The 21,390-nt window shown below is 47.4% G+C and overlaps 2 protein-coding genes across 3 annotated transcripts; one reads left to right on the top strand and one right to left on the bottom strand.

Moving 5' to 3' along the window:
• Positions 1-373: 373 nt before the first annotated feature.
• TMEM184B (transmembrane protein 184B) lies at positions 374-15,127 on the top strand. 2 transcript variants are annotated; one of them, XM_008636447.2, is made up of 9 exons: positions 374-634; positions 2,928-3,093; positions 6,384-6,474; positions 7,009-7,084; positions 10,151-10,242; positions 10,539-10,708; positions 12,649-12,843; positions 13,713-13,736; positions 14,779-15,127. In XM_008636447.2, exons 1-9 carry the CDS (start codon positions 434-436, stop codon positions 15,018-15,020), a joined length of 1,257 nt encoding a protein of 418 aa, XP_008634669.1. In that variant the 5' UTR covers positions 374-433; the 3' UTR covers positions 15,021-15,127. The 2 variants fall into 2 exon arrangements, with proteins under 2 accessions (XP_008634669.1, XP_017593298.1); XM_017737809.1 differs by lacking the exon at positions 13,713-13,736.
• Positions 15,128-17,856: 2,729 nt separating this feature from the next.
• On the bottom strand, positions 17,857-21,150 carry MAFF (MAF bZIP transcription factor F). Its single transcript, XM_008636446.2, has 2 exons — positions 21,021-21,150; positions 17,857-20,939 (listed from the first exon to the last, which is right to left on the bottom strand). The coding sequence occupies exons 1-2, from the start codon at positions 21,054-21,056 to the stop codon at positions 20,526-20,528; spliced, it is 450 nt and encodes a 149-aa protein (XP_008634668.1). The 5' UTR covers positions 21,057-21,150; the 3' UTR covers positions 17,857-20,525.
• Between the last annotated feature and the right edge of the window lie 240 nt (positions 21,151-21,390).

The raw sequence follows: 21,390 nt of genomic DNA, 5'->3' as shown, positions 1-21,390 counted from the left end.
GTCTAGTGGAAGGTGTCCCTGCCCGCAGCACACAGCTCGGAGCTAGATGATCTTTAAGGTCCTTTCCAACCCAAACCATCCTGTGATTCTATGATCTCCAGTGAATGCTATATTCATCTTACGTATTTTTGTTGCAGAAGGGTGGTGATGATGGCAGTGGCCGGATTTCATGGTCTCTGGGAGGCTGTCAGAGGTTCCTGAGTACCATGTGATCTGTTATATCACGAGGGGTGGCAGTGGCAGGCTTACCCAGGTCCTGTTCATAAAACATGTGAGCAGCCTGGTGAAAGGCATGTGAGAGGTGTAAAGTTCTGTTACATTCCCAGCTCTTTTCAGGTGGGTTCAATTGCTTTGTGGTTCTCTTCCCTGACAGGTCTTGGCTCGTGGGCAGCTCTTGAGCAATCCCAACTGGAACGTCACACCGAAAGGCACCATGATAATGATGACTGATGTCACTGCAGCCCCCAGATTGGGGTCAGCTGCCACCACTCCAGCTGTGGCTCCTAACTTCTCCTGGATGCCAGAGGATGGCAGCCCCACAGCTGTGGAGCAGCCAATATTCCTCATGACCACTGCTGCTCAGGCTATCTCAGGTTTCTTTGTATGGACAGCTTTGCTCATCACCTGCCATCAGGTAAAACTCTGTCACTTGTACTTCTCATCCTTTCCTTTTCCCCACATGAAGGAACAGACCATTTCCACAGTGTGAATGGAGGGGAAGCACACTCTTTAAAACTAGCAGGTATAAAACATTTGGCCATCTCTGGAAGGTGTGCAGAAAGGTGTGTTATCTCAGGCCATCCTTTCACAGGTCTTTAGATGAATCTTGCCTTTTTTTTTGGTGTCAGCTGTTAGCTAAAAGATCCTAGTCACCTGTTATTTGACATTCCTCCTTTGATCTCCTGTGCCAGTGGATTCCACAGGCTGAACTCTGCTGCGGAAAGGAGTAGCAGGAAATGTTTCATTTGAATTTTTTCCCCTCCCCTCTCTCTGGGGCAGGTGTCCTGGGAGCCAGAATAAGTCAAACCCTGCATCCTGTTCTGTCCCTCTCTTTCATGAAGTTGTCATGTGAACTGAAAAATACAGTGGGGAAACACAAGCCCTGTTATTTATCAACCTGTGTTTTGTACCTGTTGGATCATAGATTCCAGAGTGATGACTAGAATCTAGAAAAGTACAGCCTATTGATGGAGTACAGGGGCTAGTGAAGGTAAAAAATGGATTAGTCACAGAGGAATAAGAGTAACACCTGCAGTTTCACCAGCTTGGGTAACAATTACAAGTGCCATGGATCCTCCTGTCAAATTGATCACCTGCTGAGGGTAGGAAGAAATTTTCCTCTGCAGTATAACATTGCACAGTTAGGCATGAATGCCCTTCTCTGAAGAAACTGATGGAGGTCAGTGCCAGAGAGACACTTTTGATTGAAACGCGCTGTTGTCCTCTTACATGGCAGCAGTTCCTGTGCTCTCCCAGGCACATGGATCACAGGGCTCTTTTGACATCCCAAGGGCAAAGCTTGGAGTCATCTGAACTCAAGTGTCAGCTGTCTCTGTGCTGGATGAGATGTGTCACTGGGATTGTCGCAAGGCAAAAATATCTCTAAGGTTTGTTAGTTTATTTTCAAGCCGTTCTCCTCAGGAAATGAGGTTTTTGTGAGCTCCTCATGGGTTAAGAAGAGGAGTCGGAAGTATTTGTGAGCCCTTCACAGGGAGAGGAAACAGAAGTATTTTTGCGCCCTTCAGTCAATATTGACCAGGAAGGGATAAGCAACAGACAGCTGTCATGGAGACGGAAGCCCCTCTCCCTTACAATGGAAGGATGAGATTGTCTGTGTATGTTTTGTTAGTCTCTGGAGAATCCTCGCAGCGCCCCAAAATGCAGGGTGAAGCTTCAGACAAATGCTTGTGCCTCTTCAGGCAGCAGAATCAGTCAGTGGTGAGGCACGTATGTAATCAGCTGGCTGTTACTAATTCCAGCAGCTGGGACAGCAGCTCAGTGAGAATTACTGTACAGAGGCCTTCCCTCTGCTGACTCCGTGGTCAACCGAGTATACCCACAACTCATGCTGAAGCTCTGCCCGTGTTATTAGGGCATGACAGGGGTTGTGCTCATCTTCACGGTGTGCTTGTGGTCAATACCTTTTCCAGGAGGTGGGTATTCCGTGAAAAAGCATCTTAGGGGTGGGATTTAATGATGGCTAAGGAATTGTGAGTGGTGGGAGAGGGTAGGGTGGGGATGCTGTGCTCCCCCCAGCCAGTGACTTAGAGACGTTGGCATGTGTGCAGTCGGACAGAACAAACTGTGTGGTTCCTTTGAGCACAGTGCTCCCCTGATGGCTGACCTTTTGTGGCTGTGCTGTGACCCATGTGCAGAATGACACCTTTTGAGCAGATGGGCTGTGGCTTATCAGCTTTGGGATGTGCTGTAAAGGGCTCTCAGGTTGTTTCAGGTGAAAGTCTCAAAAGCATCCAAAACAGCCAAAAGAGTGAGTGTTCACAATAAGCGTGCACTTAATTGCGTGCACCTTCCCTTTTCAGAGAAGAGCAGCCTGCACTGTTATGAATCTTAGGTATTTAAAAGAGGATAGCAGGAATATAGGACTGATAGCTGGGAAAAAAGGTATGAACAAAAGAACGTGGGCAGGGTGATGTAAAAATAAATCAATTCCCTATAAGAAACTAGATTAGAAATGCCTCCATTTTCTCTTCCCTCTCATTCCTCCTCTCTGCAAGCTAAGGGTTGCTATATCAATGCCATATGATAACAGTGATTTATCTTTTATGTTCATCACCTTGAGGCTGCTGGAGGCAATCAAGAGGTGATTTACTGAGTTTGTTTTTCCTGGCCCAATTGACTCTCCAGTTCTACTTTCTCCTCTCTGCTCCATATACCGCTGATCCCGGTCTCCCCTCTCCGTCTCTCAGATCTACATGCATCTCCGCTGCTATAGCTGCCCAAATGAACAGCGCTACATCGTTCGGATCCTCTTCATTGTGCCCATTTATGCCTTTGACTCATGGCTCAGTCTCCTGTTCTTCACCAATGACCAGTACTATGTTTACTTTGGCACAGTGCGGGACTGCTATGAAGGTAAGGGGGGTCCGACAGAAAATGAGGGGAGGGGTGGTAAGTCTCTGCCCGGAGAGAACTCTATTTCTGGTTGAGAACAGGGAGAAAGCGTCACTGTCACGTACTGAATGGTGTGCCTAAATGGATGACCATGGCTTGCTTAGTGACTGAAAATCACAGAATCATAGCATGGTTTGTGTCAGGATGGACCTTTAAAGATCATCTAGTGCAGCACCCCTGCCATGGTTTGGGACATCTTTCACTAGATCAGGTTGCTCAAAACCCTCTTCAACTTGACCGTCTCCCTCACTGGCCTCTGAGCATGAGCCTTCCCTCCAGTGTGCTGTAGAGACAAAATTTTTGGTTTTCTGGGGTCCTTTGCTTCAGGAAGGTAAAAGCTTTTGGTAAAGCAAAAAACTCTGATGGTATCTGGGTGTCAGAAAGTGAGGTATTGCTTAGCTCCTGTCTCTTCTAACAGCACTTAGCGGCCAGACACTTGCTTTGTCCTGTGTTCCTGGTGCAGTTTGTTAGCAATGTATTCTTGTGGTCCCATCCTGTGGCCGCTTGTGTGCTTGCACAGGGTAGCACAGTGGCCATGTGCTGTGGCTGGTGAAGTGTAAAGTGCTTTGGAGTCCTGTAGAAGAGAGGGTGTCATGTTCAGGATGAGCACTTCCTTGGTGTTGGTTATCTGCTGCAGTGATGTAATACCACTAGCACTGTCTGTGAGGGAAATGGTTACTTTCCTGTAAACGCTATTGTAACTTCTCTCCTGGTCTCATCCTGAGAGAAGCCTCTACGCACCCTGTACTCTAGCAGTGTATTTTTGAGGACAATTTATCACCGTACCCTCATTAAACCCTAACTCATTGGTGCAGTTATTTTGGTGAGATCTGCATTGCAGAGAGTTGCCCCTGGCCATGTGAACAAGTTAATCAGCTGAAGGGACCAGCAGGCCCTCCTTCACGTTCCTAACAATGCTCTGGATGCAGCAGCAGATGGCAAACACGCACACGTGATGCAAGAAGGCATCTTTGTTTGGGCCTAGTTTTTTTCTTTCCCTGCCCTGTACGTGTGTATAGGTCCAGTAGGAAGCCTGCTGCTCTCCTAGCAACAGCCAGCATCCCTCTGCCTCTCCTGCTCTGGGAGTTTGCAAACATTTGAGCATCTGCTCAGGAGGCTGCCCATGCTCCAGAGTTCACCTCTGTTGGCCTGTATGAGAAAACTACAGGTTGGAGGTGAAAACACCTTTGGAAAGCAGGTTCTCTTCCCTCACTTTTTCTGGGCATTGCTTCAAAACAGCCTTCTTGTTCTTTTCCCTCTCTTGCCATCCACCTTCTTTACTTTTTGGGAAGGTTTTACATTGCAAAGTGGGCTGTTAGGGAATGGTGGAAGAAGACCCTATTAATAAATTTTGAAAGCTGTCTTAAGCCATTTATGGACTGTATTTTGTAGTGTGTTAGGAGGAGCCTGTTTTGGTGTTACGCTTTCATGTGACTCTGCTTCTGTACAAACACTGACACAGATAGGGTTTGTTCGGGGTTTTTTTTCTTGTTATATTGATATCATGAATACCATCTGATGAATGTGGACCAGGAATGGGAGAAGAGCTCTTTGCTGTTGTGATGAGCTTTGCTAGTTAGCACTTCTTTTGGGGATGAATGGGCAGATATTTCTCCCTTTTTTTCTTTTTCTTTTTTTTTTTTGTTTTGTTTGGTTTGGTTTGGTTTTCTTCCTCTGATGTCATCTCTTCCCTGGTGCTTGTGGAATGGGCAGCTGGTATTGTAATGACCACATCAGAGGGCAGGGGTCACTGGAGGACAATAGGAAAAGCTCAGCTTTTCTTCCTCTGGGTGCTGGGAGCTGTCAGCTAAGTTGCAGGAAAATTGAAGGCAAAAGGGGTTACCACAGTTATTTAAATAAGTTTTCCATGGTTGGTGTTTTCTGCCCTAATTAAAGCTTTGGCAAAATCATTACTGTGTGAACTTTGTTCAATAATAAGGATTACAGATGGAATAACAATATTCCAATTACATACACAGAAGCATGTGTAGCACTGGCTTTTATGTGCCATAGCAGTCTTGCCAGCTAGACATGTCTACAAGCCATAAGTACAATGTTTTGAGACTATAAGTATTTTGGGGAGCGTGGAGTACCTCTTTGCCAGGGCATAGTTTGGATACTTATAGAAGAATTTGACTGACTTGGGAAGATCATTCACGTGGAAAAATTGACCTCAGGTCTAATAACTGGCTGCTTGGGGAGATCAGCTTCTCAGTGTTGTACATTATTAGGTTTCTGTTCTTATTTTATAAGTTCCTTGAGACTGCTGTTTCTATCCCAGATTATTTGGGGCAAAAAGCAGGATTTGGGTGTTGTCATTCTAGGGAATGTCCAGACACAGGTGACCATTATAATGTTGCAAGAAGGGTCATCTGGTCTGTCATTTTGCCCCAGGGCTGTCTGTGATAAATGCAGAAATGCAGTCCTTGCCCTAAAAAATCGCACAACTTTGATGGTCCGACAGCAGTTATAACAAGTCAAGAGAGTGGCAGACAGGGTGTATACAGGCTCACTGCATGCACGTTTAAGTGAGTTTGGATCCCATGAAAAGGAGATACATCTGTTATGGGGAACTGGAATGGGGCAGAGTATTAGTGGTCAGTCTGTTTGTCATCTGTACCAAGTTGCTGGGGAAGGCAGAGAAGAGGTGGCCTAAGGAAACGGTTATTTAGCACACAAGAAATTTCATCTTTTTGAGAAAATGAAGCACAGAGCCTTTTTGTTTTACAAAAATCTCCACCAGATATGAAAACAGAGTTTCACTGATTGTTATAAACCCTCTGTTTCTCCGACTCTTATGTCTGTAGTCTGGTTACCTGGCAGAGACAAACTCTGTTCATCAGCCAAAAGATTAAATACAGGAGATAACATACGGCTGATGGATCAGAGATATCTTTTCCAGATTATTTAGTATCAGTGTAATGTCCTGGAATAATGCACAGGAACCCTGTAAAGAATGGCATCTGTAAGATGCCAAATAAAACAGGGACTGACCATAGTTTTAAATGGTTCTGTGACCCTTTTGGCATGAGTCATGGAACTCGCCTGGGACTTTGGCCAAACTCCCGTTCAGATAGTCTTGTGAGTGCTGAGGTAGCATGATAAATCCAGTGAAAATGATCTGGAGTGCTTTGAAGGGAAAGGTGCTGCACAAGCAATCCCTGCTAATGTTTGGTCTGTTGCCTGTACTCTTGGTCCTTGCACCTGTTTTGAAGTTGGTTGTCATTTTACTGTGATTGATGTCTTTGCAGCCTTTGTAATATACAACTTTCTCAGCCTCTGCTATGAATACTTGGGAGGGGAGAGCTCCATCATGTCTGAGATCAGAGGGAAACCAATTGAGTGAGTATTTATTGTTCTTACAGCATGACGCTGTCCTCCTTATGTGCCCTTCTACTATTTCTCTATCCCTGTCCTGAGAAACTGTGTCAGGTGGCAAATGTCTGCTGGAACTGGGCAGTGTAGATGATGATGATTTACCAGTACCTTGCTCTTAGACAGATCAGGCTGATCACGTCCTCTTAGGCAAGCTGGACTGATTCACAGCTTTTCTGGACACCTACCTATTCCTTTGTTTGTTTTCTTACTCCCTTCTCCTCCTTTAAATCCTTTCTGCCTTCAGTTGATTGTGTGTGCCTCCTCTAGGAACTATGTTTCTCCCCATGCTACTCAGTTACAGGGGAAAAAAAAATTGCAGTGTATGGTCAGGATGTTGTTTCAGACATATCTCTAAAAGAGGGTATGGCCATAACTGCAGTCATTGTTGGAGAAAGCACCAGTCCTACAACTTTGTTACAGAGAGGGTAGATAAAGAGGGTGGGAATCTCACACTCTTGCCCAAATCTTGCTTGTGAACTCTTTTGTTGGCTCTTGCAGGTCCAGCTGTGTGTATGGAACTTGCTGCCTGTGGGGAAAGACATATTCGATTGGATTCCTGAGGTTCTGCAAACAGGTATAGGCTGGAGGGACTGGGCCATCTTGCAGAAATTAAGTGTGTGGTGGTGGCAGTGGTGCCTTTTGCTGCTGAATTTCTGGAATCTTTGAGGGGGGCTCTAACAGCATTTTGAGAGGCCTGTGGACTGCTGAGAAGAGGAGGTGTTTCAGGGTTGGTTTGTTTAGAATGATTTTAACATTTTCTACTCAACCCCACATCAGGAAGGCCTTAATTAAAGACACCCAACTCTAAGAAACTGATGTCTGTGTTGTGTCGCAGACACCCCACAGTTGTGTAACAGCCTCCTGAATACCCAGTGCTGTTGTGGTTTGGAGCTGAGGAGGGGATGGAGGTTAAGCATGACACATTGGTTTGTAGGAGCAACCGAGTATTGCTCACCATGTGTGTCTGTCTGTGCTGAGCTGGGTATGTCGAGGGCGGGTGAATGGGGAAGATCTAAACCTCTGTGCAGCCCTTGTCTGCTCATTGCAGGTCAGTCACCTCTGGCTGTCATGAAACAGCAGGTGAATTTCAGAGCTTTGCTCACTTCCTGAAATGAACACAGGAGGCAGAACCCTGTGGAGGCAGTGTGAAGCATGTCTGGTTCTTTGAAAGGGCTGAGATCGTTGTAATTTCAGTCACTGGGTCTAGATATCTGCCCTGGCTTCTCCTGAACATCATGGCCCATCTTCTGTGTTTTAGCAATATGCAGGAACATCAAAAGTACAGTGCAGCCTCATGGTAATATTGTGTTAACCTGTGCTGCATAAGTGGCCGTTTTCAAAGGACCACTTCTTTCGCATACCTGTTCTGTTTGTCCCTGCCCCATATTTTGTCCTTATGTGGGTTTCCTGTTTTCTTGCCTGATACTTTTATTTTCTAGTCTGCACTCAATATGCTGCTTCAGCTGTTTCTCTTGGGTTTCATTTGGACACCCTTTGGTTGATTCACTGCATTACCTATTCTTTTTGCTCCTAATGTTAGCTTTTACCTTTTAAATATATCATAAGCAGATGTAACACCCGTGAAGGTGAATGAATGGTGGAGAAATAATTTCCCTTAGACTTCTTGCTTCTCACATCCCACAACCTCTGGCAGATATCACCACCTGGGTTGCATGTGTCTGTGTTTGGAAAGTTTGTTCACAACAGTGAAGACTAGAAGCACACTTTGGGGAATGGGGAAGGTGTGCTTTTTCTGCTGGTTTCCATAAATCCCAGCTCATTTGGTAACTCTGATTTCAGTAGATACTTTGCTTTTCTTTTGCTGGTATCTGGCAGCAATTTTGCTACTCATGCCTGCCTTTCGCTAACTGCTAAGTCTGCTGGGGAGGCTGTATTGCAAAGAGATGCTTAAATACTTCCATCCTTCTTGGCTTCACCTTAAATATTGCCTTGGTGAGAAATTGTTGATGCCAAGGTTCACTTTCTGGTACTTCTAGACTTCCAGGATTTTTGGGGAAGACCCTTTCAAGGCAAATTCCTGGGAAGGCTGGTGCAAAAGGGCAACAGAGCAAATGCCAGTGCTGATCTGTGCGGTATCTGCCGTCATGATGATCAGGAAGAGGAATGTGCTGAAAGGAACACCTTGCCCTTTTTTGCCGTGTTCTCACCATCTCTGGCACTTCTGTTGCCTCCCATCAACACCTGCCCATTTTCTGCTCTTTCCAGTCCCTTTCATCCTGAAGGAACCTGTGTGTTATAAACATTTCTTCTTTCCACCTTCACGCCCTGCCCCCCAAACTTTTCTCAGGCAGGTGCTTGTTGTGGGTCAGTCTGCCTGTGTTGCCTGTAGACCTCCAGCAGTGTGGTGTTTTGCTGGTGTCTGTGGTGTAAAATCCAAGCAGCTTGTTTCCTTAAAGATGTCTTGATCAAGGTTCTTTGCTGGGCCTCTGTCTGGTGACCCTCACACATGGGTCACACACCATCCATGTGCTTCCCATATGCTACAGCATCTTCTGGGGAAGCAACTAAAAATAGTACGTGGTGGTTTGGATTGCAGGGAAATGGTTAAAATGTCCCCAGATCGGAAGGAGGGGAAGCTCGGAGGACAGAGTTGTTTACCAATTAGCCTGACCTTTTCCAGTTCACATATTTAAAGTGACTCACTAACTGGCATGTGCTGAGGTTTTTAATCTCCTTGAAGTCTTATGACCACTAACAAATTGCATCGTGTCCAAAGCAATTATTACTGTTTGGTTTTACCTTCTTTCCTTACACAGCCCTCCCCAACATGTACACAGGTCAGCACCTATCCAGGCTCTTCCAACCTCCTTCAGGGAGACACAGGTCACATCTCTTCAGGGAGACATTTTTAGGGCCATAAGTCTTCCCTTTTTTAGGACTTTGAAGTTCAACATCTGGAGAAGGTTGAAGAATGTGGTGGCTTTGAGAGAACACTCAGTCCCAATAGGAGCAGTAGTTTATACAGGCAGAATGGATAGAGCTGATCCCAAGTGCCATGGAATCTTTGGGGAGATTCAGTAAAGGTCATGTGGATGGCAACAGAATAGCTCGTAACTTGTGTGTGGCAACACACATCGCTGTGTTTACAAAACGCCTTCATATTGTGGCAGCTGTCAAAAGTTCCTCTTCTGACAGCGGGGTTCCCCTCCAATCCGGGGGACCTTCTTGCCTAACTTTGTGACAACTATGGACTGGAGTTTGCTTTCCTTTCCCAGTGTGTCTCTGTTAAACTTGCTGTGTCTGTGCCATAGCATAGTGTGGGATTTTTTGTTTTTCATACTGTTATAGTGCATAAATGTGCTGCACCACAGCCTGTGAAAAGCACCTCTGGAAGAGTAGGGCTGAGCAGCTTCTAGGAACAACCCTACAGAGAGGTTTTTCTTCCCATTCTGGACAAGTAGATAGCACACGTACATCTTCTGAATCTCCTTCATCTCCTTTTGGGTGCTACAGTCCTCAAGCACAATTGATGAGCAAGTGGCAGGCTCAGACTTCTTGTTGGGGCTGGATTGTGTTGCCTTGCAGAGTGGTCCCAGTGGACACTCCATCATGATGCTGGTTTGGCAACTTGTCCTCTTGTACCTCCTGCCTTCTCATTCCTCCTCTCTCGTTTGTGTAGGCTACCCTGCAGTTCTGTGTGGTGAAGCCCCTCATGGCGATCAGCACAGTCATCCTTCAGGCCTTCGGCAAGTACCAGGATGGTGACTTTGAGTAAGTTTATTGATTTAGCATGCAAGACTTGGCTGCCCCTTCTCTCCCTGGCTTTGCTTATTGTCCTTGTGTGTGCTGAGCCGTGGGAAAAGATGAGACTACATGGACTGATGTGCATGAGAAAAGAAGGCAGAGGTAGCCCTCTTTTAGTTTCATGCTTTTTCTGCCTTAGTTACAGGGGGGAATGGGACAGGGAGGCAGGAAGGAAATGGACTCTTGGAACTCTCCGTTGACAGTGGCAAGGGGAAAAGATCATGCTGAAGTTTCAGGCATTCATATATATCTTCTCTTTTCAGTGTAACCAGTGGCTACCTCTATGTGACTATCATCTACAACATCTCTGTCAGCCTGGCACTGTATGCCCTCTTCCTTTTCTACTTTGCCACACGTGAGCTGCTCAGTCCCTATAGCCCAGTCCTCAAGTTCTTCATGGTGAAGTCTGTCATCTTCCTGTCCTTCTGGCAAGGTGAGCTGCTTTTCCCTTCTCTTGCTAGGCACAAAGAGCTCTCTGCAGGGGCTCAAACATAGGAGTTGATAGAGCAGATGTTGATTAATAGACATTCTGTCTTTCTATATTCCATTTGGTTTGTAGTCATTCATTGCTTTTTTCTGGGAAACCTGTTTTGCTCATTTTAATTTTTGTTTATATGCTTCTGAATCCTTATTATCCCTGTGTGTGCGTATGCACAAGAACATCTACCTGGCAAAATCAGCTGATAGGGTGAAGAGTCCTCTGCATTGCTGAAACAATCATAAAACACAAGCTGCCAACATTTTATCCGCCTACTGCCATTTTATCGATTAAAGTGGCACATCTAAAAAATTTTAGTGCTTTTTTTAGTGCTCTATAAATAAAATTTTAATGGTATGTCTGTGATGTATGTGAAGCAGCAAGCTGGCTGGGTGCAGTGTGTTCTGCCACAGAACCACCGCCAGGAGAAGGACATTCAGAATTCATACACATGATGCAGAGGCACAGTCGGAAAGTTGAAATTCCACCTAAGCTTAGTGCTTCTGACTAATTGGCTCTAAGCATTTCCCTGTTCAGTGCCCTACTTAGGTTTACTGAGCTGCACTTCAAAGGCTAATTGAGTAGGAACTTAGGTGGAATTTAGGCTGTTGGAGTATGGCCCATCCTCCCTATTTACAAACTAATAAGCTGTCTAGTTTATCATCTTGAGGCATCTGGTCACACACTTTGTCTTCTCTGAAATTTTTCAGCCACTAAGCTATTGACAGGGAGAAACCTGTTTCTTATAGTGGTGTGTCAAAAACACTAATATGCTTAAATGCAAAGTTCTGTTACTTCAGTTTTTGCTCTAGCTAGTGGAAGTGCTGATGTTGTAAAATGTGGAATATGTCAGAATTTTCTTAAGAAAGGACATTCTTTGATGTTTGATCTTTGTATACTTTCAAGTCTAATCAACAAGAAAAGAGGTTTAATCCGTGAAACGGCAGCCAACAAACAAGCTCCAAGTGATACCCAGGTGTTAGAAGGACGAATTACTTGACAGTAGAATTGCCTTGTTAAGGTTTAGGGCTTAACATGTTTCAGTGACCTCAGGGGAAGTTAACAAAACTTGGGAAGAAGGATGTAGCACAGATTGTGGGCACAAAAAATGCAGAATTTACAAGCCACAGGGACATTTGGCAGAACCCCCAAGATAAGGAAGAAACTAATAAAGACTGCTCAGCAACTGTGCTGAATCAGCTGCAGCTGAGTAAAAGGTAATTCTGGCAGGGGGAGATCACGGCCACTGACCCAAGAAAGCACCGACTCGAAAGGAGAGAAAGACTGAGCGTGCAGACTAATTAGCATGAGCAGTGAGAGGATCATTAACCAATAGAAGACAGAATACTAATTAAAAAGAGAATTAGGTAATTTTTAGCCTAGGAACATTAGTAGCTTTGTTTGCTAAAATGTATAAATAGCAAAAAGCTTTGGTAGCCATCATGCTGGCTTTGTGGATTTCCCAGCCAGCACCCCTTTCTATGCAGAACTGTAAATAAGCCAAATACCTGGACTCTTTGTGTGGATTGGCATCTTGTACACTGTGTTAAAGAGCCTATTTTGGGACAACACTGAGATCACCGGAGTGCTTACAAAAATACCTGACTCCACTTACCCTTTTGGACTTGATTAATTCCTGCAGCAGTTAGTTTCACAGTTTGTGTCAGTTGAGAATAGAAGGGGATCAGTGTTTGAACATTCTTTGCCTTAATCTATTTGTCTCATTTTTCTTCTCCTTTCTCTGTTGTACAAGTGACCATAGGTGGGTGTTTGTAGCTCATGTGGTGAGTGGGGTTGTGTCTAGGACGTACAGCACAAACAGCTATTTCCATTCTTTGCAGTTACTGTGACACCATGTTTTCTGCACATTTACATGAACTTGTTCCTTTGTTTAGGGATGCTGTTGGCCATCTTGGAAAAGTGTGGTGCCATCCCCAAAATCCACTCTGCTAATGTGTCTGTGGGTGAAGGCACAGTAGCTGCTGGCTATCAAGACTTCATCATCTGTGTGGAGATGTTCTTTGCAGCCATTGCCCTGCGCCACGCCTTCACATACAAGGTGTATGTGGACAAGAGAATTGATGCCCAAGGTAGGAAGTATGCCAGGGCTTGTCTCTTTGGTACTGAGACTGGGTGGAGACTGGTCCCTCAGGCAGCCAACACACTGAAATGACTCCCAACCCGATAGCTTGGAAAATGCCACGTCCCCTCCTGTGTGGTGTCTGAACAGATTTATTGTGCAACAGCTCTCTGGGGCAGAAACCTTCTGTGAATTGCACTGTTCCCTTTTCAGTTCCCCAGTATGCCACCCACGACAACTTGTTGCAGACCTGAGGGCTGTAAGATGTTGCATTGTTTCGGTAGAATGGGTTTGTCCTTCTTCCTGTCTCCCCAGAGGGGAACTCCATTGCTCCAGATTATGCAACAGACTTGAGGGCAGGAGGGACAGGGCCTAAAACAGGCTCTGTTTTGAATCTGGCTTGGGAAGATGAGTCTGTGCTTTGGCAATATGTTTGTCATGGAGGAGGATCTTCCTGTAACGACTTTGTGAGGGCTGGGTTGCTATAAGGAAGATTCTTATTTTGGGGAAGAGGAAGATGGATGTTATCTCTGGGAAAAGGAGGTTTTGTGCCTAGTCTATGCAGTGTTTTCCGAATAAAGGGATTCCTTCCTGCTGTTTTTATCTGTGCCAAGGTGCAGGAAGACAGCAGCCCTTGGACAGGTGTTGATGTAGATGACCCCTCCATCCCAGCCAGCCCCAGAGGTTTTGGAAGAACGGTGGTTGCAGTGGGGACAGATGAGATCTATGGGTGATGAAAGGGTAAACTGCTGGTCAGTACAGTGGGGAATGTTTCAGCGGGCCTTGTTCAGTTCTTGTTATTTCCTCTTTCTCTGTCTCTGTCTCTCTCTCCTCTTCCTTTTATCTCTCCCTTGCTTTGGCCACTGGTCCCTGATGCAGCTGTTCCATCATATGGGCCATACGGTAGGTACAGCATGCTTTGTGTGTTTGTCTCAGTTGGTTTTTAGCTGGGATGCTATTCTCTCCTGATTCCCAGCCTGCCTACAGCCTGCCCTGTCCCTTGTTCCCCTTTCCTTGCAAGTCTGTAACTCGACTGCCTCACACAGCTGCTTTAGGGTTGTCTGGATTATAAGTAGTAAAACAGCCACGTGGGCATTAACGCGTAGCTTTAGAGCATTTGCGTTGGAGCTCTGGGGATCTCTCTCCAAAGAGTTGCACAGGCTCTCAAAGGAGCTGCTCTCACCCCAGCCTCCCTTCACTTTTATGACTGCCACAGATGATCAGCATGCTTTGGTTCTCTGGGGAGCTCATCCCCAGAACTGACCAGAGCCAGAAGCCCATACTGGAAATGGAACCGAAGCCATGAGACATGGCAGCTCCTAGAAGGAGACACAGCTTCCCTCTGTGCTCAGCACTTGGGTGGTACATTCTCCAGCTGTTGCTTCCTTCATGGTATCATTATAACACATGGGGTTGTTCTGCCTCTAGTACTGCCTGTTTCCCTCCTTTCCTTACTTTGTGCTGCTTTCCACTCATATGATTTCTTTCCCATGGGCACTTTGATACCACCTAGCCGTCTTAATTTTCAGTGGGTGGAATGGCAAATGCCATTTCTCCTGCATTTTTAGAATTTACTTAATTTTTGTCTTCTGAAAGCATTTAGAGGAGCACCTCTATACCTGACTGTATTTGTTGCACAGCCAGGCCAGCACTGGTAGTGTGTAGTGGAGGTTGTCACTGTGGGTGTGTCCCGTTCTCATGGTGTGTCCTCCATTTGGTGCTGTGGTGGATTCACTTGGTTCACGTTGTCTGGGTTTAGGAGCACCACTGGTAAAACTCGATACTATTTGTGTGGTTTTTCCTCAGCAGCTGCTTAAGGAAGTCTGTAACACACCTTCTGTGGGATCTAGGATCGCATGTTCCCTGTTCTCCTTACCTTCGTGTTAAGAGATGTGGGGAAGGCAGCAGTCTTCTTTACTTGTCCCTTCCTGTCTTACCCAAACAGGTCGCTGTGCTCCCATGAAGAGCATCTCCAGCAGCCTCAAGGAGACCATGAATCCCCATGACATTGTCCAAGATGCGATCCACAACTTCTCTCCAGCCTACCAGCAGTACACCCAACAGTCGACACTGGAGCACGGTCCCCCCTGGCGCAATGGCAGCCACGTGATCTCGCGCTCCCACAGCTGCTCCGGTGCCCGCGACAACGAGAAGACCCTCTTGCTGAGCTCCGATGATGAATTCTAGGAGGGGAAACTGCCAGCACAGGCTGGGCTTTTGCTTTTTTTTTTTTTTTTTTTTTTTTTAAATAATTTATTAATGCAGAAACACGCAAGTCATATCACTTCCTAGAGAGTAAAGATTGCAGAAGTGGGCACTTCCCATTAGCTTTTGTGGGTACGGACACGATGAGCAATGCGGAGGTGGCGGAATGGCCAGGACTCCATGCTCGAGCCCATTCCTTACAGCAGCAATCAGAACTGATTCAAGCAAAGCTCCAGGGTTTGGGGCACTGGCTTCCCACACCTGCCCAGCTTGGTGTGGAGGGTGACTGGCCGGAGCCTGGAGTTGTAGCCAAAAATATTTTGGTTTTTTTCCAACAGGACAACCTGACTGCTTTCTATTTCTTTTCCTGAATGGTTGATGTAGGCACAGTTTTCCCCCCAGCTCCCTGGTACTAACATCTGTCTCTGTGATCCTTGGGAAATAGAATGGGGATGCAGCCATAAACGTTCCTGAGGACCAGACCGGAGACTGGTCTTTCTATATAGCCATTGCCTTGAGTGCTAAGTAAGGAACATCTGTCCCCACCCTCCTGAGCACCTGGTTATGAGTCCTTGAGTGAGCGAGGGGGAAAAGGACAGGGCTTTCTTCGTGTTCCTTGGCTCCCTGCATTTCCAATTGCTATAAAACCTTGTCGAAGCTCACTGGGGATGGACTTACTTTTTCAAAAGGGTGGAGTTTTTTAATCACCAGGTGTCCAAGCTTCCCATCTCCCTGGCTTCCTGTGGCAGGAAGCCTCCCTGGAGCATCTGTCTCCTGCTAACAAGACTGAGGACTGGCTATGGTAGATGGTGGAAGTTTGAAGAGCTCTGGCCCCTTCACCCCTCTTTGGGAAGGGAAGATATGTAAACACAAAACCAGTTTTTCTTCTTGTTTCCTATCCCTCAGCATCACATCTGTCCCTCTTAGAGGTAGCTGCCAGAGCAGGTCCTGGTCTCTCACAGGTAGCTCTCCCCATGCTCATCATCAATGACTTTTCCTGAGCTACACAAGTTTTCCCCTTAGGCTGGAATATTCAGGAAGGAATCTTGCACACTCCTTTGTTTTTTATTTTTGTAGCTGTTCTGGGCCAAGGTGGAGCAGACTTGAAACCTGACATGACTTGGCTGGTCAATTTGTCCCTTTTATTTTCTCAGGCAGCAATTGCTGCTGCTGCTGCTGCACATTTCACAGGCTCTGCTGCCCTTTTATTTTCTCAGGCAGCAATTGCTGCTGCACATTTCACAGGCTCTGCTTCACCTGCAGTGCTATCAAGGGTGGAAGCAGCATCCATGGAAGTGGGAGAAGCTTCCCCTTCTGTTAGGTTTTGGATGAACCCATGGGTACTTAGTGGAGCCAAAAGAAAAGTGATCCTTCTGTAGATCTATCCAGGGACCAGGAAATGCCTCTTGCTTGCTTAAAATTATCTAGGGGAAGAGTGGGCAGCACACTCAAGTGCTACAGCTCAGGTGTTCCTACCTGCAAGCGAGAAGCAAAAATGAGAGATTGGAGCAAGCTGCTGTGTTCAGCTGTAGTTTCTCCCTTCCTCTCCCACTTGATGCCTCCCCTGCCAAGGGCAGACCTGTGTGATTCTGGATTGCTCCTTGCTGCTCTGCTAGGAGAACTGGAGTCTGGTTTGCTGCCTGGAGTTTATGTTACCGTTTGTTTCCTAATCCATCTGCTTGTTCATTGAGTGTCTCAGAAGTGACAGTGAGTGAAGAGCACCTTATTTATTCAGCACCTCTGCCCAAGCTGGGCAGCTTCTCTGCTGCTGGATTTCCCCATTTACACACATCCTGCAATGCCATGCTGTTAGTTACTAATTTTCCTAAGTCTGTGACTGCTTATTTAGACATGCAAACACACTCTGCCAGGCTTTGTGTGGCCTTGGTGTAAAATTTCCTCATGCATAAGCCACCTGGAAAGCAGGACTGAAGGTTGAATGGACTTTCCTTCTGTCTTCTATGGCTTTGATTAACAGTCCTTTAATGTGAAATACTTATGTTACTCTCCCTTTTAGGAAAGTGGGGCATGGGACATGGTCCCATCCTCCCCTTTCTTTGCATTTGCAGGCCTTGATGATGTCCCAGTATCACTTGGTGACAGCCCCCAATCCCCCAATCCTTGTTGCATTTGGGTGGCTGAAATCTGTGTGATTGCCCCATTGAGCATGAAGGTGGTCCAGGCTTAGAGAAGCGTTTCTTAGAGCTTATTTTGAAATGTCTCCTGTATATATATATATATATATATGTATATGTGTATATATATATATATATGCTGTACAGAGGATCTGGATATTCTCAAAGCATCGTGTGTGTAATGGTTTCAATATAACTCTTTTGCACCAGCTGCCTTTGGAGGAGCTTGGTGAGCTAGTGCCCAACAAGCCAGCTGCCCTACTTTATAATTTTATATACATATATGTTTTTTAACACCACACAAAATCATCCATCACTGAGCTTCCTGCTCTCCCTCGTGACTGGCAAGTGCCAGAGCAAGCACTGGCTCTGAAGCCACTTTGTGTTGGAGGAACAAATATGAGATCCAGAGCTTGAAACTGAGAGGGCCAAGGCATCCATGGCGTTGTAGATCTGCTCATGGTAGCCCAGGGCCCAAGAAATGTGCCGGTTCCAGGAGTAGACCCTTGGAGCTGCTCTCCCTCACCTGCTTCTGCTCTCCTTCCTTCCTTCCTTTTTTGTTTACCATGTAACATACCCATGGGATTTATTATTTTTCCATATAGAGTAGTTCTTTGTATATAAATGACTGAAAAAAAAGTATGATAAATAAGACAGAGTCACCTAGTTTTGTACCTATCGTGTTTAACTGATGTGAGCTCAGCGACAAGCCGCTCTCTATTTTGGTCTTTGTGACGTTATACTCTGCAGAAATGAGCAAATATGATGACAAATAAAAAATATAGAGATAATATAGATTGTACTTAAGCTGGCTCTGTGTGGTGCTGTCTGGATGACTTCTCTGAGTTCTTCTTCCTTGCAGGGACTGAGGCTTGGTGGGTCAGGATGTCTTGTCCTCTTCCCAGAAGGAAAACTCTGTGTATCTATGTAGGAGCTGATGGAAAAGCATCACTGCAGCACCCTCGGCTGAGACACCACTGCTGGCCCAAGGCAGGAGTGAAACCCATGTGTCAAAAACCTGGAGCAGAGATCAATCCTTCCTTAGGTGTTCACTGTGAAACACCAGTGGAAGAGAGGGGGCCCCAGCAAACAGTGGCTTTGGGATTTTCTTCCATGAGCAGTGTTTGGGGCTGGGGGCATTTGCAGAGGGAATGGGAATGTCAAACCCCCAAACCATCCGGAGTGCTGCAAACTGCTGGGGACCTGGCCCACCAGGACATTTGGAACATGCTCACTGCTTCTACCTCAGCTCTGAGGAAGGGTGGCTTTTCCACAGAGGGAGGAGGTCTGGCTTCATCTCCCAGTAAGGTCCCTGCCACACTTCTTCCCCTTCTCCTGCCATCCATGGGCAGAAGCTCCTTGCTTTCCTCCTTGCTGTTTCCAGGTAAGGCAGTAAGGTCACTCAGCAGGGAAGTTTTTTGGCACAGATGCCCTGACTGCACCTGCCTCTTCTGCACCTGGTCCAATTTTTGTAGTGAAAAGCATTATCTTTCCCAGGAAAAGCTGATTCAGCACAGCTGAACTGCTCCTGAAAGCAAGTGCTTTGGGGGGTGGTATTCAGCATTAAGCATGCTTTTTTAGGCCTTTTCTCTCAGAGACTATAAATCTGTTTTTGTCTTAAAAAGCCATGAGCTATCCCCCATCCCATCTTTTTTGGGTGCATTCTTGAGCGTGTCTTGCAGCAAAGCTAGAGAGAGCCTGCAAATCTGGTCTCACTCAGACACAGCTCTGTCCCAAGTTCAAGAATGACCAAACACACTCTCTATGTTTGTGGAAAAAAAAAAAAAAACTTGCTTTATTTGTAAAGTCTACAAAATACAGAGGAGTCGGGTAGGACACATACTGTAAGTCAGAAAATAAATAAGTTTTTTTTTTGCTCTATATAAGTATAAGATAAAATGTGATTTGCATATATAAAATATAAAGTACGGCTCTGTACCAACATCCTGGCTGTGCCGAGAGGCGGAATGGCAAAGAGGACGTGAAAATAACTTATGTTCGTGCAATAAATAAACCCAAGAGGAGTTGGGGTGGGGGATACCAACCACAGTGCCCCATCCAGGAGTGGCAGGCACCTCTACAGGGAAGAATGGAGGCTGCAGCTGAGGGCGGCTGGCGTGGCAATACCCAGGCAGGGGCAGAACAGAGGGGCAGGGGAATCATCTGCAGCAGCAGCTCCCGAGCTGGGTCTGCCTCCTGCTACCTCCCCTGTGCTGCCTGTATTTAGCGAACCCAGCTCTTCTCCAGTCTTTCAGCCTGCTCGAGAGCCGGTTGTCCCACACCAGTGTCCAAGCTGGAGGAAAACCAAAGGGAGGAGCCTACCTGCCTGCCAGGCAGCTCCCAGGAGCAGGGATGCTCTCCACCCCTACTTCCCACCTCCTGCACCTCCACCCCTCTCTCTGCCTCCGCATCTCTGACTCTCGAGAGCCAGGAGCACCTTTCCATGGGCTTTGTAGGTGGTGGGGCCATACAAGCTGGCCTGTGCTGAGCAAAACAGTGTTTATCTCTGCTCCAGCTGCCTCCGCTTCCTTCCTGCCGGTGCTGCTGGATTTCAGACACCCGGCCAAGCTGAGTGTCCCGTCAGCAGGGAGAGGCGTGAAGGATGTGCGTGATAGAAAAAGATAAAACAGCACCACTGCTTCTCCCCTTTGTGGACAACAGCCTGGGCTGACCCACTCACGTCCCCAGCTCTCCCCTGCCCAGTCACTGTCACCTCTGGGGTCCCCCAGCACCACAAGCTGCCACAGTGCTTTCCCATTCCATTCACCCTTACCAGGCATCAACCTGCAGCCACTTTATCTCCCCCTCTGACCTGCCAACCTTCCCTTGCCATCTGCATCCTCAGAGATTTCAGACATGCTGCCATCTGCCCCCCTGCTACAGCTGTGGTCCAGGCTGTGTGCCCAACGCTGATACCCTTCTATCATGCCTTCTTCCACTACACTGCAAAACCTCTCTCTCCTCTTTTCCCTCTGGTACATGCTCCTGGGACTGCCTGGCCCACATTCAGCTCTCCCATGCCCTCTCACAGAAGAGAGGCACCTGGCATTTTCCTACCAGCTTGGAGCTGTGGGATGCTTCCCCACTGCTGCCTGCGTGGGTTCGCTCTCTCCTGTCTGCACACCCAAGAGGGGAGGGGCTGTGGGGGCCACCAGTGAGGTCCTGTCCTCCACCCCAGCACCCACATAGCAGCAGCCCTCCCTGCCTGGGGGAGCTGGAGTTCAAGGGATGGGAGAAGGGGGATTTTGGGCACAGGTCCTGACAGGGAGGAGGTTGGGGAAGGGCTGGGAGGCAATTCATGGGGAAGGTGCCCCGGGGAGGACTGTGTCCTGCCGGAGGACGGAGGCCAGCACTAGGAGTAGGCGGCCTGGTTGGTGCCGGACTTGACGATGGTGATGACACTGGCGGTAGCCACCTTGGCAGGGTGCCCATGAGTGGCCACAGTGCGGGCGAAGCCCTGCAGGGCCTCGTACTTGCCACGGAGGGTGTCGAGCTCCAGGCGCATGGCAGCGTTCTCCCGGGCCAGCTTGTCCACCTCCCACTCCAGCTCCATCTTCTGCTTTTGCAGCTCTTCCTTCTGGCAGACGCGCTTCACCCGGCAGCTGGCAGCATAACCCCGGTTCTTCAGCGTCCGACGACGCTGCTTCAGCCTCGCCACCTCCTCCTTGGAGAGGCCCCGCAGGTGGTGGTTGAGTTCCCGCACTGACAGCCCCATCAGCTCCTCATCCGACAGCAGTGGAGTGTTCTCCCCCAGCTCCCGCTTCACCTGCCGGAGAGAGGCGTGCTTGCCTGAGACCCCCAAAACCAGCCCCCTGCCTCCCACGTCCCTGTTCCCACTGGTGCTCACCTTCAATGCCTTGCTGGAGAGCCCGTCCGCAGCCATCCTTTCCTCACTCTGGCCCTGCTGAGCAGCCAGGAGAAAAGCCGGTTACTGCCAGCCCCGTGTCCCTCACCTCAGAACAGAGGACACCGGCCCTGCTGGTCCCCTGCCTGCTGCCCACATCCCCCCCACCCCGGGCCGCATGACTCATCCCACTCCTTTTAAAAAAGTACATAGTAATAATATTAATAGCAATGATGAGTGCAAGGAATAATAGTAATGGGGCAAGGATGGACCTCCCGCCCTCCTTCATCCCATCACGAGACGGTTGGGATGCTGCTCTGCCCACGGGACCCGAAATGCCCCAGCCGCCTGCTGGGAAGACAAGCCTTACCCC

This window comes from Corvus brachyrhynchos, unplaced genomic scaffold, assembly GCF_000691975.1.
Source record: "Corvus brachyrhynchos isolate BGI_N302 unplaced genomic scaffold, ASM69197v1 scaffold56, whole genome shotgun sequence".
In the NCBI taxonomy this organism is placed as follows: domain Eukaryota; kingdom Metazoa; phylum Chordata; class Aves; order Passeriformes; family Corvidae; genus Corvus; species Corvus brachyrhynchos.
Note: the sequence above shows the minus strand (reverse complement) of the source record. Positions and strands in the feature narration are given on the sequence as shown.